Source organism: Aphelocoma coerulescens, chromosome 2 (assembly GCF_041296385.1).
Source record: "Aphelocoma coerulescens isolate FSJ_1873_10779 chromosome 2, UR_Acoe_1.0, whole genome shotgun sequence".
Classification (NCBI taxonomy): Eukaryota; Metazoa; Chordata; class Aves; order Passeriformes; family Corvidae; genus Aphelocoma; species Aphelocoma coerulescens.
In genome coordinates this window covers 24,583,156-24,601,491 of record NC_091015.1, presented here as the reverse complement: position 1 = coordinate 24,601,491, position 18,336 = coordinate 24,583,156, and the positions used below count along the sequence as shown (strand labels likewise).

The 18,336-nt window shown below is 40.2% G+C and overlaps 1 protein-coding gene across 3 annotated transcripts in view; it reads right to left on the bottom strand.

Moving 5' to 3' along the window:
- LOC138106359 (probable acyl-CoA dehydrogenase 6) overlaps positions 1 to 18,336 on the bottom strand; it is an 83,592-nt gene that overhangs the window by 62,523 nt on the left and 2,733 nt on the right. Inside the window, exons 1-3 of one of the 3 annotated variants that reach the window (XM_069006844.1) lie at positions 15,779 to 15,877; positions 7,484 to 7,604; positions 5,426 to 5,552 (exon numbers count right to left, since the gene is read on the bottom strand). Coding sequence is in view for 1 of the 3 variants with exons in the window: in XM_069006843.1 (XP_068862944.1) it covers positions 7,484 to 7,604 (121 nt within the window). In the remaining 2 variants the exon portion in view is untranslated. Of the gene's footprint in view, positions 1 to 5,425; positions 5,553 to 7,483; positions 7,605 to 15,778; positions 15,878 to 18,336 lie in introns of those variants that run through there. The other 2 variants (XM_069006845.1, XM_069006843.1) reach the window with 2 other exon arrangements.

Sequence of the window (18,336 nt, the reverse complement as noted above, 5' to 3'; positions counted from 1 at the left end):
ATAATTTTCTAAAACTCACCACACAGTGTACTGACATGTAAGTGTAAGAGGTGCATTTATATTTTCAGAAAGCTTTTAAATTACACCATTTAGGTATATGACAGATGTCAAGCATCTCGAGACTGGGAAAAGACAGTTACGTGTTGGTGAGCTTGGATGGGATACCCTTCCTTCTCGGACCAGGGTAAGAGAGCAGAGGAGGCTGCTGTTCTGCTAAGTTCTTTATTTCACAGTCTCATAGCTTTCTTGAAGGCAGAGTTCAAGGGGGTTACATGATAAAGGCAAGCAGAAACAGCAACAGCAGGCAAAACCAGCTTCTTCGTCTAATTCTAGTTTCTTCTATATGCTCTATATTTTTTCTTCCAGAAATGTGGATTATATTTGTTAACTGACCAATAAGATTAACACACGATTCTAGTTTTCCTTTTCTTAACCTATCCTGGTCTAATTCTAACAGTGGTAAGTCTTACACAAGTGTTACATAGGTATTACACAGATCTGCATATACAGTTTCTATCAGCTCTTATTGTTTATGTGAACACTCCTTCTAAAAAACTTGAACAGTATAGTTCTATTTATATTTTGTCCAAAGTAAAAAAATTCTGTGAAAAGGTACCCCTGCTGCAGTTAAGAACTGTGTTTAAGGTCTCTGCTGCAGCTTTTCAATGTTTAAGGCACTTAGCATATATTTCTACTAAAAGTGAAAAAAATCTATACTTCTATTTCACTTTGGTGTGACTTCATGTATTTCGCTTATCCAAAGATTTTAATTCAACCCCTGTGCTCTGGCTTCCTTCTGGGCCTGAGTCCAGAGACGCTTTCACTCCAACAATGTGTAAATTACAGAGATTTGTAATGCCCAAGTTATTTTAGTATAAGCTCATTCATTGGCCAAGCTTTGTCAAGAGACAGTCTTGCCATTTCATCCACGGAAGTAAAGAATAAACAAGACTCCTTTAATGGAAACTTCCTGAACAGCGTGTCTTACTTGATAATGTCTCAATCCCTATATTCTTTTCAGGTGTTATATTATTTAATATTTCTTTAATATATTCAACTGTTCTCTTTAGTGTGCATTCTTGTCTTACAATTATAAAACCACGGACACCATATTTTTAGAAGATACATCTCTTTGAAAATCCCCAAGACTGACAATTTCCTGCAAAACTGGAGGAAAGTCAAGTATAATGGAGGACAGACTCTCCTGCACAACCCAGAGTAGAACAGGTGCAGAACAGGGACAGAACAGCAACAGCTGCTTGCAATGCTCTCATCTCTGCTAACAGATTCTAGGTGCTCTTAGTCACCTTCGAGACACCACATGGGTCTGGCAGTTTGTGCAAAGCCTGTGATACACAGAAGTGAATTTGGCATGGCAGGTCTGCTGTGAGAAAACTGTGTGTCAAGAGCTCAAGCAGTAATTGCACATACACAGGTGAGCCATTTGCTCCCAGTTAGATGCTTCTAACTTTCTCCAGGAAAGAGGCATTTTAAATTGCCTTCTCAGTATCATTTTGACATCACCTGTAACTACCTGTACATGTACCACATTTCAGAAATTCCTAAGTCTGCCCCCTAAGGTATGGGTATGAGCACACCTGAACTGCATGAGGTACTTCTGTGTTCTGCATTATAAGCCACAAGTGTGAGGATTTGCCTTATCTCAAGTACAAAAGCAGAATCCCAGGAACTAATCTGATCCCTCTATCAACAACACATTTAAAGGAAGATTATCTCTTCCACAAAGACTGGCTGTCCTTCAGTAAGTCAGTTCTCTGCTGGCTGCTACTGATAGCTGAACAAGCTATTCCCAGAGGTACGGCTGCATTTCCCAACCAGCCATGAAGAAAAGAAGCACAACCGTTCCCCAAGTCATGTGCACAGTTGAGGAAAAAACCAAAGATGAACTCAAGTGCTCATTTCCTTGTCTGATCAGAAATATCTGATGATCTGTGAAATATAGCAAACTGTCCCCCCTTACCATTTTCAACTGAATTTCATCATGCACTTGCAAGACACTAGATGGGAGTTGAATAGTCAGCATTTCACAACAGTGGAGGAGTGAAAAAAGAGTCTCAACTACACAGAATTTATATGTACATATACAAAACCCTGTTTTCCTGAGATTTCAATCCAATCCACCAAATTAGAAGGTCCAATAAGGACCTGAAATTTCTTATGCTTATCTGATCAAGGTCTCCAAACCCTGCCACACATCACAAATTTTGTCATCAAATAGATTCAAATAAAGCAGCGATTGATTTGGTCTACTGGATTTTGGAGGCCTATCAAAATTACGTCTTGATTGCAAAACAGGTATAAATGTGTCTTGGGGTGGCTTTACGATGTGTATCCCATATCGCTGCCCTATGCCCAGAAATTAATTTTTGTGCCTTTCTATGCCTTTAAACTGAGCCTGAGAGGGGGAAGGAAAACTGAGCAAAACTTTTTCAAAGCAGTTTGCAGCTTGTTCGAGGTCACACAGAGATAACGACTTTTTTTTTCCAGCCAGTTTAGGCCAGTTTATCAGTTTCTTTTTCTCTGGAGAGAGACTGAGAGTTGAACTTTTTTCCTTCCCTGAAATTTCGGATTTTTTCCCTTTTTCTGTGGATTGCTTCAATATCAGAACACATCGGGAGGACTTTCCACCGAGCACAGAGGGCCTGGCCCTGGCCAAGCCCCAGCTCCGAGGAGACCAAAGGGAGGACTCTGACACTTTCCCAGGCTTTTTCTTCACAGCAAAAGATTTTATTATTTAGCATTATTTTCCTTTTCCCATGTGTTTGTTGCATAGTTTTTATCTCTTTCACTTTTCCTTAGAGGAAAACTTATTTTTCCTGAACCTGGTGGGGGAGGGGTGGTTATGCCTCCTCTCAGAGGATATATCTCTAAATTTGACCAAACTGGAACAAAATGATAGCTGGTAAACACTTGTGAGTGCTGCTTTACCTTTTCATTGGTGTCTGAAAACATGGCCCAAAGGCTTCTCTTGCAAACCATTAGAGTGCAACTATTATTTATTAACTACTGTTGCACTCTGTTGTAAGTGAGAAAAAGATCAAGCAGTTCACCTGACTATACTTAAGTCTACTAAACCAAGCACAAGCATTGCAGCTGGTCCACTACTGCCATACAGAAATGGTTTGGGACAAATGAATTCACTTCTGACAAATATATCCCTTCTAGTTCTATCCACAGAAATACCTGAGCATCTTCCATTTACTTTCTTAGATACCATCAAACCCAGTGTCACCTTAACTACTAAATCCCTTTCTAGTGACTGCTCCTCCCAGGTCCTTCTATGCTCATTCTCTAGAATAACAAGGCTTAGTATTACAGAAAGGGTTAAAAATAACCCCATACACTCTTTCCAAGTGACTCTCCACGTCCAAACTCTCACAAGGTCTCATTTTAACAGAGAAATATATAGTTGTGAAGAAAACAACAAAATTAACTTTAGAGGATAGCACAGATCTGTATTCCCTTCCCACATTCAACACACAGACACTTGTAATAAACAGGCAAATAATCCTTTTCCACAGGAAAGGTATTGTATCATTTTCCAATTGCAGTGCAATAAATCACTTGAAAGATTCTTTTTGTTTCATTAGATGCTTATCTGTCTCAAGTGATAAGAAGATGCTGATTATTACCTTCTCCAGTCCCAAATCTGGCATTTGCCCCAGCAGTAGGGGAAGGGGCAGGTAGTATAGAACTGTACTTTCCCATCCATGTGCAAATGTGCTGTGTAACCACAGTTACCTAATTTTCCTGAAATATATAAGAACATATTTTCTAAGTTCACTGCTAAGTGTCTGACAGGGATAAATGAAGGCTACTATTTGGACAAACTTGTCATAATTATTTCTAGATGGTACTGCATTCCACTAAATATTCCTACAGTACTGCCAGTAAAAACACTAATGAAATACCCAGAGCAGGCATCATTATCACTCATGTTTCACAGTGATGCCATGTGAACATGCAGGAGAGCAGACACTGCCCTCTTCCAGACCTTTCTCTCCCATCCTTTACAGGATTCCTGTGCTTTTACATCAGCTGATAAAACAACTTTTAATCATCTGTGTTGGCATATGCAGGCACACAGTACATTTTGAGCCTGCATTTTTGGCAACACATCCTAAAATTTAGCAACAGTCAAGGCTTTGATTCATAAACCATAAGATCACAAATAATGACATAGATACTTTCAGTTTTTAATACAGAATGTCATCTAATCTGCACATAAAACAGTTCAAAGAATATGTCTTGCCTACTTCCCTTAGCAAAACAGACAATGGCAAAATACCAAGACTGCTTAAATATTTCTGCTGCGTACCCTAGTATTTTTTGCCCTTAATTTTGGGACTGGCAGTAGCTCAATAACTCAGAATTTTATAATTTATGGAGAAATACATAACATTAAACATTAATGAAGAATAGTAAGTATATAGGGATGTTGTTTTTTTCTTCTAAATCCTGAACTAAGTAATTCTGTAAGACACATTTTGCATAGGGCAGAAAGACACTTTTTATGCATAAGTGTGTTTATGCATAAGTATGCATAAGTGTACATGTTTTCATCATGTATTCTACTAGTAGGAAGAATCTTGCAATGTAACAGAACAACACAAACTTTTTCCTAAGGAAAACCAACATAGGCACTAATTTTGAGTCATGTAAAGGACAACAGAGCAGAGAAATGGTTCAAAGAGAAGAATTTCTCTGGCAGAGAACTGGCCAGACAGTAAATTAAATCTACTGATGATCTCAAAAATTCTCCAGTTATGGGTGCATGTCTGAGCTTTGCCCACAGTGTTTACATGACCTCCAATGAGCATCCTGAACTACAGCCAATATTCACTAGAAGCAACTACTGTGTAAACAGCTGTGAAAAAAATGTACAGGAAAAGCTTTGTCAAGTCTGTAGCCCACAACTGCATACAGCGGGAATTGATGGAGCCTTTGCAATACAAACTGTGCCCCAAATCTGTTCTCCACACAGAGAAAGTTTCCAGTGATAAGGGACACATGTAAGGCACGTTCTTTTAAAAACCTGACTCCCATTAAGCAACTCATTGTTCATAAAGGGAATGGTGTTTACACAGGAAAAAGTCCACTTTCAACAAATCTGAAATCCAACAGATGTTTCCTTCTATCTAAGCAAAACAAGTTTGTGAGCCATTTCTGCCCAATCAGAAAGCTTCAAAATTATTTCTGCAGGGAAAAAAACCCTCCATACTTGAAAGAATGATCATGGAAAACAAATTCAATAAAACATTTATTTCAAAATTGCAACTATTACTAAAGTGAATTAACTTTAAAAAAATCAGTGTTCTTTAAAGAGAATATTTTATGATCTGGATTTGAAGAGATACAACATGACAGTTTTGGTTTGTGAAAGTAGGGCAGACTGTTAACTCACAAGTGCTCTGCATTGCAATTGCTCTCTTCAAATCAATTTATCCTCTCTTCTTCAGACCTCCTGCAACACCCCTCTAGAACTCCTGGCTGCTCTTGGCTTCCTCAAATCTCATAAGACTTCTCTTCCTCTGCAAACAGCAAATAAATAACAGAAGCGGCTGAGCAGAGTATAAAAGGTGTATCTTTTAATTTTGTTTTGCAGTACACACTAATCATACAGTAAGCCTAAGCATTTTGTAAAAGCATGTAAGACAAAGAATTTCAGGCTTTGCCAAAGTTGTGCAGTTGAGACTGTGCTGTTACACACCTGACTTTGACTTACTGTCAGGAGAAAGTTTCAGGACTTTCAGGATGTACCTGGCAGCATTACACCACTAAGGAGCAAAGCTGCATCTGGTGACATTCTGTTGCACAACTGAATGCTGCAAAGACAGCATCTTCCAAGGAGTTGGTGAATTTTCTGTACCAAACAATACCTTGCTTCAGAAGATGAACTGAGATGGACCACAGGTTGCTGAGGATTTTATCAAATTTTAAGCCTTTTATAAAATGTAGCTGCAGAGGTCAAATAAATTACCTTAACAGCTAGATACAAACATCAAAGCCAAAGTTAAAAAAGTCTTAAACATGAGTATGACAAGTGTAATCAGCAGATCCAACCTTCTGTGCCTCCTTTACCTCCGTGAGTCCCTTCTTCACTAGATTTCACTCCGATTATTTCTCGTCCATTTTGTGAGTATTATACAAAGTTCCCACCTCTGTAATGTTTTATGTGCAGCACGCTCAGCAATGATGTTCCTTACCCCAGCTGAACCTCTGCATGCCCTGAGATGAATTTAAGAAGGCAGGACTGAAATCTATCAGCAATGCAATGTGCCATTATTACAACCAACACGAGTATCAGCAATGTGAAGGAGACCCACTGAGATGCAATTCAAATCTGCCTATCAGACAATTATAGCAGAAATTCAAAGTGGTCTTCTCTCTCCCCCAGTAATCCTATTTGTCCTTTAAATAGATCTTAAGCACAATCTCAAACTGTCAGCATTTCTGTAAGAAATACCAGCTCAGACCTAATTGGATTGGTCAGACAATCACAGCTAAGCAGTTCTCTGAGATCTAACAGCTCAACAGCTATGGGACAACCTTCCACATTGTAATATGATTATATGAAAGAGGGAATATTTCCTCGGAAAGTAAGTGGTAAAAAGACATAATTTGTTGCACAGAACCCTGGGCCCTAGCAACATCATGATGTGGTGTGGCATAGCTAAGGCTGTGTGAGCTGCTGCATATGGGCAATTATCTGCAGTTAACTGTTCAAACATGTCACTTCGGGCTGCTCTGGATGTAGGAAAATGGAGGTAAAAAGAATCACAGAGAATTCTGATTTGAACATTTGAAAAGAAAGCAAGTACATATTATATCACATATAAACAGAAAAGATAGCAGAATAAGTATTTTAGCTGAAAAGCAGAAATACTTCCTATTCCCCTGGACTTTTATGTCACCTAAATATATATATATATGTACACACAAAACTTGCTCTCTGTGTCATCAGCTTTTGTTCTGTTCAGGCTTCTATGGGCTGGAATAGTGCATTTTAAAGACAATCTAGGGAATAATGGCCTAAAGTTTGCACCATCCACATCCTTTGAAATGATGTAGAGGTTACATGTTCAGGAAATATAATAAGACAAATCTTAAAACACTTCCAATGCCTTCAAATTATGGTTTCTTTAATGGAGATCTGGATTATTTCATATGTATCTGGGTCCAGAAGAAAAGTTATTACACAGATTTTATGTTGAAAACTGAAGTGATGTTAATTTCCCTAATTTTAAAATAACAGTCATACATTTTACATTTGTATTCTGAAGAATATCAACTTAAGCACTCAGCAATGTTATTTTATGTATTTGCAGAGTTGCCAGCCAGCATGACTGAGGAATATAGGTAAACTTTGCACTGAATTCCAGCCCATGCTTTGACCTGGGGCAAAAGCTAATTGAGATAATGTATTGAATCTATCACTACTAGGAGTTATATATTCTCCCACCTGTTGGCTTATCCACACCAAGGAATCCAGCCTGTCCCAGGATTTTAAACACTTTATGTGCTGGGAACTGTCCTTCTTCTTCCCACTTGTCCACAAACGGATTAATCTCCTTGTCAATGATCTAGATTTGGAAAATAAATTGTATTAGTTATTAACACAGAAATTCTACACAAAAACTTTTGACTACTTTCACCTCAGAATTGTAATTTAAGAAGTAATAGAAAAAACAACATACGGGGAAAAATTTGAAAGCCCACTAATTTTCTTACTTCCTGTTGGATACCCTTATTCTCCACTCACCCACAACTATTACAACAAATGTAATGAGGCAAATGTAAATCATTCTTTTAGCAATTACTACTAAAACAGGTCTTCAGAACTGCTTTGAGCCTCTCCAAAGTCTATGAAAATGGCTGTTTCCCCCCACCATTTGTTATGTTTTTGTGTACAGTTTGTACAGAGGGCATGATCTGTAACTGCCTCCAGGAAACAGGCAACAAAGACCCTCTGTGAATCCAAACTACCAAAGAGTTAACTCTGGGCTTTCACAGGAATAAAGGCAGAGTATTTTTCTACATAGCAATAGAGGCTAGAAACAGGATCAGATACCTGAAGAGAAGATAGGAAATGGCATGTGAAAATCATTTCTCTGTGGAAGACTAGCACATAATCTACGTCCTCTTTTAAGACCCAGACAAGACCTTTTTGCTAATTTTGCCTCTTCTGAGAGCTTTTTCCTCTTCTGTAGAGGTAGCAGCCTGTAGAGAAGCACCTGGATATACATATGATACACATGCCTGACACAGAGCTGTGTGCTCACCTTGTACACAAAAATGGCTGTTTCCCCCCACCATTTGTTACCTTTTTGCATACAGTTTGTACAAAGTGACAGGAAGGGAAATCTGGATTATCCTCAGAGGAACCTTGGCATAAAAGGTTGATGATCTGTTCTCAATGACCACACACAGTACCAAGAAAGGCAAGTAGAAGAGATTCATTTCCTCTCCCTTTGCCTTAAACACTCTTAAGGAAGTCAGTGCTGTTCAGGGCATTTATGTCTAGTCTGTATTTAGACTTCCCCACAAGTCTGACAAAACATGTACTGGAAAAGTTTGATCTTCTCCCAGAATTTATAATATTCCCAAATCTAGTCCCTACACAACTCTTGACTGTGCTACTGCTGCACACCTTCCAAAAGCCAAAGTCCTAAGCTGCCTGACTACAGTCTTTACACTATTCAGGCTGCTGCATTCCCTTCCAGCCTTTGCAAGCAAAACACATCTGGAGTACAGCCACTACATTCAGCAACACTTTCAGGGCACAAGAGCTGGATGTTTCGCTCCACGAAGTCCCAGATTTCCATGGCCATGGGAAAGGAGCAAAGTGGGGAGCCTGCAGGTGTGCTCCTGCTGCCTACCAGCTCATCATGAGGCAATGGTATGGTGCCCACCTCTGCAGCCCAAATCAGGCCTAGGAAAAGGCTGCTTCTGCCATGCAGCCAAGCGCACCACACACCTCTGTCAGCCACACAAGGCAGTCCAAACGGGAAACATCCTTCCCCCAAACTAAACCCTACCAAAACAAACACCAGTTCCCAACAGAAAGGTAATGCCTTTAACCTGTGACCATGATTTTACTACTGCGCTGTTTCATGAAGAGAGAATTTGTTATTTCAAGAACTTACTCCTCTTAGTCTTCTCTTCCTGCTAAATAAACAAGTCTTGTGGTGCTAACTATTTCTTGAGCTGGAAACAGAATCCTCTCCCTCCAAGACTGCTGCGTTCTTGAGACTTTGCGGAACCTTCTTCCAAACTATCTATTTATTGCACATTCTTTGGAGAATTTCAGCCCATATATGGCTGCTTTCTGCCTTCCAGTTGGCCACAGAAATAAGCATACTTGATTGCTGGTAACAGAAAAATCACTTTTTCGCTCCTCTCACCAAATTCTGAGAAATTCACATACTGAATGTTCAACTCATTCAGTAATTATTGTCTCTCTCCCTCTCTTATATTGATTAACATAGGCCTAAGGATCAATAGTAAAAAAATACTCAGCAGAACCCTATCTAGTAGAGCTCATGTTTCTCTTCTATATTGCCATATCCTACGTGCTCAGATCCTAAGATGCTGACCCTCAGTGTTGAAGGTGGTGAAACACCTTTTTGGCTGTAACAGCTTCTGGCAATTCTCACTGGATAACACCCAGGGGAATGCCTGGAAGAGCACACAAAAAGTTAGTCCAGTGTTTTGATGGATCTTGGCAAAAACATGTGGTGAATATACTAACAGAGTTTTGTGGTTTTGTGTTTGTTGTAGCTTGTACTGGGCCAAGTGTTTCCTGGCCTACATACAAAGCTACCTTTGAAGTTAAGCAGATTCTGAATGACTAAGCCATGATTTCTGCAGAACCTGTTTTCTCCTGTGCCTTTGAGTAAAACTCAAATTTCTTAACAGATTGGACTTATTACCAGGTGAGATTTGCCATGTTGAGTAAAAAAAGATCTGCCTTGCATGACACAACAAAAAAACCCCAAAGACAATCTGACTGCACAAACCATAAATTTTGTATGGCTCTGAACTCAATAAAAAATAATTATATTGCAGTCCAGATACTGATAGCCACAGTTTCTTCTTAGCTATTGGACCATTCACTGTTTTTGCAAAGATTTAAGTCCTGTCAAAAGCTTTTACGCTTCACTCACAAATTGCTTGCAAAAAATCACACGTGATTTTATAACCATAAGGGGATTGGGGGAACACCTTCCCTTGTATACTGACACAAACTTAAGCCAAATTGCTGGATAACTGCATTACTGCTCAACTGGCTGGCGCTTCAGCACTGATTACTGGGTAATTTTCATCCCTTCCTAGAAAAGCTAACTGAAACAAGGAGAGGTAATTTTAAAGGTCAAGCCAGCAATGACTGAATGATCACAAAATTTAACATTTGCTTAAAACCTTGCTGAAGACAGGTCCAATAATGCTTTGTATCTAATCATTTGATTTATCCCTTCCCTTGGTTTTAGCAACTTCCTCACATCTGTGCCACCAGATAATATTTTACACTTGAACTGCAGACACGTATTATATAGCCACCTTAACTTAAACACTAAGGTTTCCATGCAGTGCTTGGTAAGTATACAGAAGGAAGCTTTCAGCAGTATGTGAGCAGCTGGTCTGCTTATTTACATATGCTTTATCATGAGAAACATGGAAGTCATGGGTGCCAGCATTTAGACTTGCACCACTAGGATACCAACGATAACAACATCTAAAACTTCTATCAGTAGAAATATTTAGCACTGCCTATTACAGATGCCATCTGACAGATATTCCCAGCCACAAAGGAAATCTTTCCACCTGATCTAGCTTGCCAAATCTCAGTGGCATTTGGGATGTAAAGTTGACCAAGGAGCCATAAAACTTTCCCACCTGCTGAAGTACCAGTAAACCACAACAGAAACTGTTATCTTCCTGACAGCAAGGGCACAGTAAGTCTCATGTATGGGACTGGTTTTTATCTCAGGCTACTTCATCTGAACACTGAAGATGCAAATATGAAGGACTAGGCTCTGGAGGCAGCCTTGGTTTAGCCTGCATCCCTGCAAGAGTTCAGGCTGCTCTCTGGGGAGCCTCCAAAAGAATGGCCTCAGGGCTGTTATCAGCTGTGAATTATAAAAACCACTGTGGATACTTGCCCAGTCGGAAATGGATCAAGCCAACAAACTCACTTCATGCTGAATGATGGTAAGAAAAATAAGTGTTTTCATTAGAAATTGTCTGGACAAAGTTTTGTGAAAACAGCACCTGTAGTTCCCTGCCCAGGACTGGGGAAATACTATGGCAGGGTTGGAGAGGGGACAGAGACATAAATTCAGATTTTTTAAAAATAGATAATTCTGATTTCTCTTCAGAAAAGAGCAATGAAACCCCCCCCCCCAAATCATTGCCCCAGTTCTATTTTCCACTGAAACTTAGTATGTCATTTAAAAGAGAAAAGTAACAAAAATATATGATGCTGCTGTTCAGTATTTTGTGCTGATATTGTACCAGCAACTACCCAGAAATATTAGCAATTGCCATTTAATTCTGCATTCTAAAACAAATGCATTCTACAACAGTAGAAACTGTAATTGAATTAATTTGGGTACTGAGAGTATGTACAGATGTCCCTTACAGCAATTAAAGATTAGTTTTCATTATCCACCAGCATGTTTACCTTCTATCCTGCAATTCAGAAATGAAAGGCCATACTACTTCTATACACACCTCTTCTAAGCACCCCTTGTAAGACTGTACAGTGGTAGGATATTTCAGCACACTATTAGCAAGATGATGAATTTTGAAACAATAAACTGAATTCTTAAAAAATGACACAAGTTTTTACTAAAGCTTCCTGTGAGTTATACCTCAGCTGAGATTAGACTAATTTACTAGAGAAGCAAGAGAAAATGTCTGAGAGAAAGGTATTTTGTCTTAAGAAGATTAAATGCAGTCTGTGGGGCCAGGGTTAGGTTAGATGTTAGGAAGAAATTCTTTACTCAGATGGTGGTAAAACACTGGAACAGGCTGCCCAGGGAAGTTGTGGATGCCTCACCCCTGGAAGTGTTCAAGGTCGGGTTGGATGGGGCCTTGAGCAACCTGATCTAGTGACCAGCATCCCTGCCCATGGCAGAGGGGCTGGAAACACATGATCTTTAAGGTCCTATCCAACCCAAACCATTCTATGATTCTAAGATTTTATGACATAACTGTTCCATATTATATTAGGACCAGCATGTTTTTCCCCTTTAAATCAAGTTACAGCAATTGAACTTAACTCTATTAATATAATAACCAGAGATGACACAGTTAATAGGATCTTTAATGTAAAAAGCAAACAAATAAACAACAAACCACTAATGACAGTTCTTGAGGGGTTACACCTAGACATTAGCACAACGACTTGAATAGGAGGTAACAGATCAGAGATTCCTTTGCTTTCCGTATCAGCAATAAATAAAGCAAATTATTAACCACCTTCAAAACAACATTTCTCCTTTAGTTTTAATCAAAACCACACGCAGCAATGACTGCACGTGAGACAACTCAGCACTGTAGCAACGCTGTGCTGAGGTCAAGGTAGCACTTTAGAAAGATGCAAGGCAAAGCTGAGGTGGTCAAACCCGTGGGCCACACATGGATGCTACCAAACTTGGACACCAAAACCCACCTCAGGGATGCAAGGCAGCCAGGACCCTGGCAAGCTCCTGACTGGCCACACGTGCAGCCTGTGCAGGTCTTCTCAGCTGCTCCCCAATGTTGGGGAAGATGAAACAGGAAAGCCTTATAAATATGATTGCCTGACAAAAGATTTTAGGAATATGAAAACTATAAGCGACATCGAAATGAAGGCCACCTTTGAGATAACAAGTCTTAGTTACTGAACAACTAGAAAACAATGGTATAGCCGGCTGAAGGTAATCCCCTCTTGATTAGACAATACCCTCTGCTTGCAGACAGGTCCAAGGGTCAGAGCAGACCCTACTAGCTCAGCAGAAGGGGTCCAAGGAGTAGTTTTTAGAAGTTAAAATGTAACACTCTATAGTAATGTAATAACTCTTATAGGCTGTATGTAAATGCTATAGGATCTGTACCTTGTATTAGATTGGCTAGTGAGAATTAGAATATTCAGTACAGAAGATGATTTACTGTATTGTAACAAGGACCTCGCTCTCTTAATTCGTCTCTCTTAGCTTGCTCTTAGCTCTTAGCTCTCTCGCTCACTCTCTCTCTCTCTCTTACACCTTGGGCCTGCTTGGAGCTGCAGCTGGCAGCTCTAAGCAGAGCCCTTGTACCCACGCCCTTTGCAATAAACAGCGTGCACCAAAGATCTGCTTATAGAGATCTCTCATCTCCGTCCGTACTGTCCGAACCATCCCCAATGAGTTTCTACACCCAAGAGGGCCTGGGGAATGTTTTCCATGAGCATATGGGGTTGAACTGAAAAAGTTCAATTTAAAAGCAGACATCCATTTCATGACCCTGTGAAAAACATGTGGCAGAAAAAAAGTCCTAAGTCCAAAGAGCAGCAGCCCACTTCCCACATGTTGATCTCCACCTCGGTCCCCCCAAGGCATGCATCCCAAGCACACCTGAATGAGTTTCTCAGAGTATATTACTCATTTCTTCTCACTCCTGGGTTTGGAGGTCATGGCCCTCCTTGACTCCCTCAAGACTCTTCCAAAGCCATCATAAAGCTTGCTGAACAATCCTTTCCCAGTAATACTCTTCGGAAAGGTAGGCAAAGGGCACAGGGAAGGAGACTGAAGTGTGGAAACACACTCAGGAAACAGAACTAGGGAGAATACAGGTGCATGAGAGAAGCAGGTTAGGTCCTTGTAGCTGCTACCTACTAGAGAGTCTGTGGAGAGACTGAGCTTCTGCCACAGCAGCTCACTGATGAGAATGTCTACGACACATAGTAGGCAAAACCATGTCCTGCTGTCCCCTCCGACACCTGTGGAGTCCCTCTAGCACTGGCAGGAGGGATGGCAGTTAGCTGCTTCTGTGCTTCCAGTCCCCACAACACATGCTAGGAGCAGAAGCCAGGAGCTGATCACGTGCCTGGATCACCCAGCATGGTGGTGGCGAGCTTGGACCTGACACGGTCAGTGCCCCAACAGAAGAGACAATCATTCAGTCTGAGATGACATTGGGTGCAGAAGCAGAGGGAGTATGTGACTTAGAAGACCACAACAGGCTAAAAATAACACCATTAAACAAATCTGATTTAACCACACAGCAGCCAGAAAATGTTCCCTGCAGTGTTAATGTTGCCTGTTCATACAAAGTTATTTAGTGCACTTTCTACTGGCAAGCAAAATCCAGTATTATGAGTTTGCCTGTGGTCTGCAGTAATCTAGAGAGTAAAGTTACAGCCTACTGCTTCCTCTTTCAGGATGCATCACCAGCACAGGGCAAAGGTCTTCAGGAAGTCTTGCAGGACTGTTTTCTGGGGATTGTTTTTTTGTGGGTGGGTTTTTGGGGTTGTTTGCATTTTTTTTGGGGTTGGTTTGGGTTGTTTTTTTTTTAATACTAATTGAAACAAGTGGGATAGTCCTCACTCCTCTCATAAAAATATACATTATTATTAGTTAGGAGCTCACCTAGGAGATCTATGTAAAATATGACTCACTTCTATGCAAGTGGTCCTGTCAAGGTGGTGAATGTCCCAGATGCTGCCAAAACACTTCCGTGCTTTACAGACAAGTCTCCTCTTTCCCACAACGTAGAAGATTTGGATACAATATGCACCTCTTACTCAATACTGCCAGTTGGCTACCCAGCCAAATATATGATGTGACACACCTGGGCAAAAGACTGTCTACAAGAGTTGTCAATGAAGAATTTGCCCTGTTTGCATATGGGATTTGAGGCTGGGCCTCAGTGAAGATATGAAAACTTCCATACTCTGAGCTGTCGTTAGACTGTGTCTGGAAACAAGCCAGGAAAACATTTGCCACGATGATACGGGGTTGAACTGAAAAAGTTCAGTTTAAAAGTAGACCTTCATTTCATGACCCTGTGAAAAATATGCGGCAGAAAAAAAGTCCTAGAAGCAGAATATCCTGATAATTAAAATAAAGAACAAAAATGAAGTAATTTTGACTTAAGATTTTCAAACATTTGATCTCCCCAGCCCACACACACACATTTCATATGCAGAAGTCAACTACTCTAAATGGTGCTTGCAGGACAAGATGTAAGCCCACACAGAGAAAAAAACCTACTGGATAAAAAGAACACTTCAAGCCAGCCGGAATTTATCACTGAGAAGAAAAAAGAAAGTGGGTTTCTGCAATACTATTGCACATAGCTGTGGCCAGAGCTGAGCTTCCACAGAAGCTTCCAATGGATTTTAAACCTATATTCAGGAGGCTTATATAAGGAAAAACCCCAGAAAATTTTCCTAATAGCTGGAAAATATAAGGCTGCAATGGGAAGTATATGTAATTAAAACTGATTAATTAGAGCACCACAATTCCTTTTTGTACCTTCAGTTAAGCTGTGCCATAGGCAATAAAATAATCTGCAATCTGCTACTGCACTGGGTACCAAAGACTGCAGTGATCACCAACTACAAGAACAAACTGTTACTAAATGAAATTTTCCCTCTCTCAGAGGACAAAAATAGCAGAGGAACCCCTCTCTAATGTAAGAGTTGGCAGCTTCTCATTGTGTAATAAAACATACCTGTACTCATCTATTTTTACAAGACCTGACTTTCAACAGAAAAAAAGCATGCACTTACTTTATAAGTATTCTGCCATTTTGCCTGGTCTATTCATTTGTCAGTATCTAGGCACACTTCTGTTTCAATCATCGTGTTTCTTCCTTTTCACTGCAACACAACTCCTTGCAACACACCTAATAGATAAAGCAAAGCTGATTACTGGTTCAGAAATTTGAATACTGATTATCTTTTGGTCCCATACATCTGGCTACAGTTGTCACTTCAGGAAATCAAAAAATCCAAACCCTGAATCAACCACAAAGTTTTTGCCAACACTTACTGAAAGTTTCAACTATTACGAGTCTGCCAGTGAGTGTAGAAGCATGTTCTGCCCTCCACCCCATGCAGCTGCCAGCACATCTGGGACCCCCACTTCTGAAGCAGAGGTGGCACACATCATCACCAGACTAAGAAAATGAAAGGTTCAAGCCACCCCCCTGGAGTTGAGCCCCGCTCAACCATTTCCTAAGGAATGAGAGGCTACAAGGCAGCTCCAGCTGGGGAGGAACACACATGATCCCAGCCAACACCTTCTCCCTCCCTATGTCATTTTTCCAAAGACAGTTGCAAAGATGACTCCTTCCTGTGCAGACCTGAGTGCCTTGGCAGTCCCTGCACACCCACAACTGGAACCCCTTCAACTGCCCTATCCAAGAGTATGGCAGAAAAGGGAGGATCCTAAAATCTGTGAAAAAGTGAGTGCTGAGGGCACAGCTATTCTAGGATCTGAGGGCAGATGCTTTTAAACCAGGGTAGTCCTACAAGATCAAAAATGTGTGCTGTGCCAATCTAGGCACTGACCTTGGACAAGCCTTTTGGATGGCTGGGAGATCTGGCTACTGGTATTGAGTTATGAACGTTATCCAGGCTACTTGTATTGAGTTATGAAAGAGATACAGAACTGAGCAAGTGACCATCTTTTTTTGCTCCTGCGAGCCATACTTTCCAACACAGAGATGCTGAGTTGAGATATAGTGTAATGTCCACTAGAGGCTGGGATGTTGGGGTTTGGGTCCTCCTTCTGACTCTGGGTTACATCCCTGCAGGAGCAAAACAATTTATCTCACTGCAGCCTACACCATCACATCTGAACAGCCAGGCAAAACCAGTATCAACCCCAGTGTTTACTCAGTCATAAACTACTTATTAAGACACAATTTTAGTTGTCAGAAGTGCATAACTGTATTACCTAATCAAACGTGGCAATGATAAAGCAATATAATAGCTAGACCTGAGATGCAAAAATATCCACTAGGCACAGTTCTACTAAAAACTGTTCACTGAAAAGTCTAACTAGATACAGTGGAAATTTGTTCTAATGTTAATATGGGGCAGGCAAAAAATCCAGAGTTGGGACACAAGAAGTGCAATCTCAGATGTACGCACTACTCTGACACCAAATAACAAATAGGAGCACTGATTACAAAATTGCCTTTATTGCACTTTTGCTACACAATTGAGCATTTGTACAGAAAGTGACATTTTTTCCTATTACGAGAAAAAGCTTTTTAGAGAGTTTGGTTGAATAAGCTAAAGCTCTTTTTTTTTTTCTCTCCTGTTCACCTACACTGATTCAAAAGCACTTCTTGGTAGGGCACTAGTAGGTGTACTGGATGGTCTCTCATATTACAGTGGTATATCCCAGCTGCCTCTTCCAATAACAACAAAATTCAATCATGAAGATTTCCTCTCTGATAAATTGCTACCAAAAATTCTTGGCACCAGCGAGAGAGTTAGCCCCTAAAGGTTTGTGTGATGTTTCTGTAAGACACAAGATGACAAAGGCTATGGGAATACCCCAGAATCTGGGAATACACTTTGCTTCCCTTAGACAGAAGGGCAGCCAGTGCAGAATCTGTGAGCCTTACCAGAGCCACATCTAACTGTTTTCTTTCTGAAGCTTTTAACTCAGGTGCATGATAAATTAGGTTTTTAAATGACAGGGGCAAGTCATGTATTTTTTACATTCAGCTGTGTGTTTTCTCTCTTCCAACTTAGTGAGAAACTAACGTTTAAGTGATTTTTTTGTAACACCAACAAGTTACCACTTTGCTGTTCTATGAGAGAGGTTTATGTTTTCTTACAAAGATAAATAAACAACTCCATCCAAGGTGTTCCAGTGCTAATAGTGGTCACCCTTCAGTATTTTGCAGGTAGTCAGAAAGAGTTTTTTTGATGGAAAATTTACAGAAATTGTACCAGAAAGTTAAAGAAAGTGTCAAGATTAAATTCAGATCCTGCATGCTCTAATATGAAGAGACATTAACCCTTGCAAAAATACATATATTATTAAACAGAAACTCATGACATACAAGCCAAGAGTGGCAAATAAAGTAGCATTGTTCTTTGGCGAGTCTCACTGTCACAGGGGAAATTTTCATCCTACAGACACACAACACAGTGTAACTACACCCAGTCACCACTGGGCATAAAACTAAATGTCACTGATGTTACAGGCAACTCTAGCAAAATATTTGTCAAATTTCCCCATTTCCCAAAGTTTCTTACTACCAAGGCCAGAGAAAAAAATAGCAGATATACGTTCTGTATGTATATGAATACTGTTAACATACACA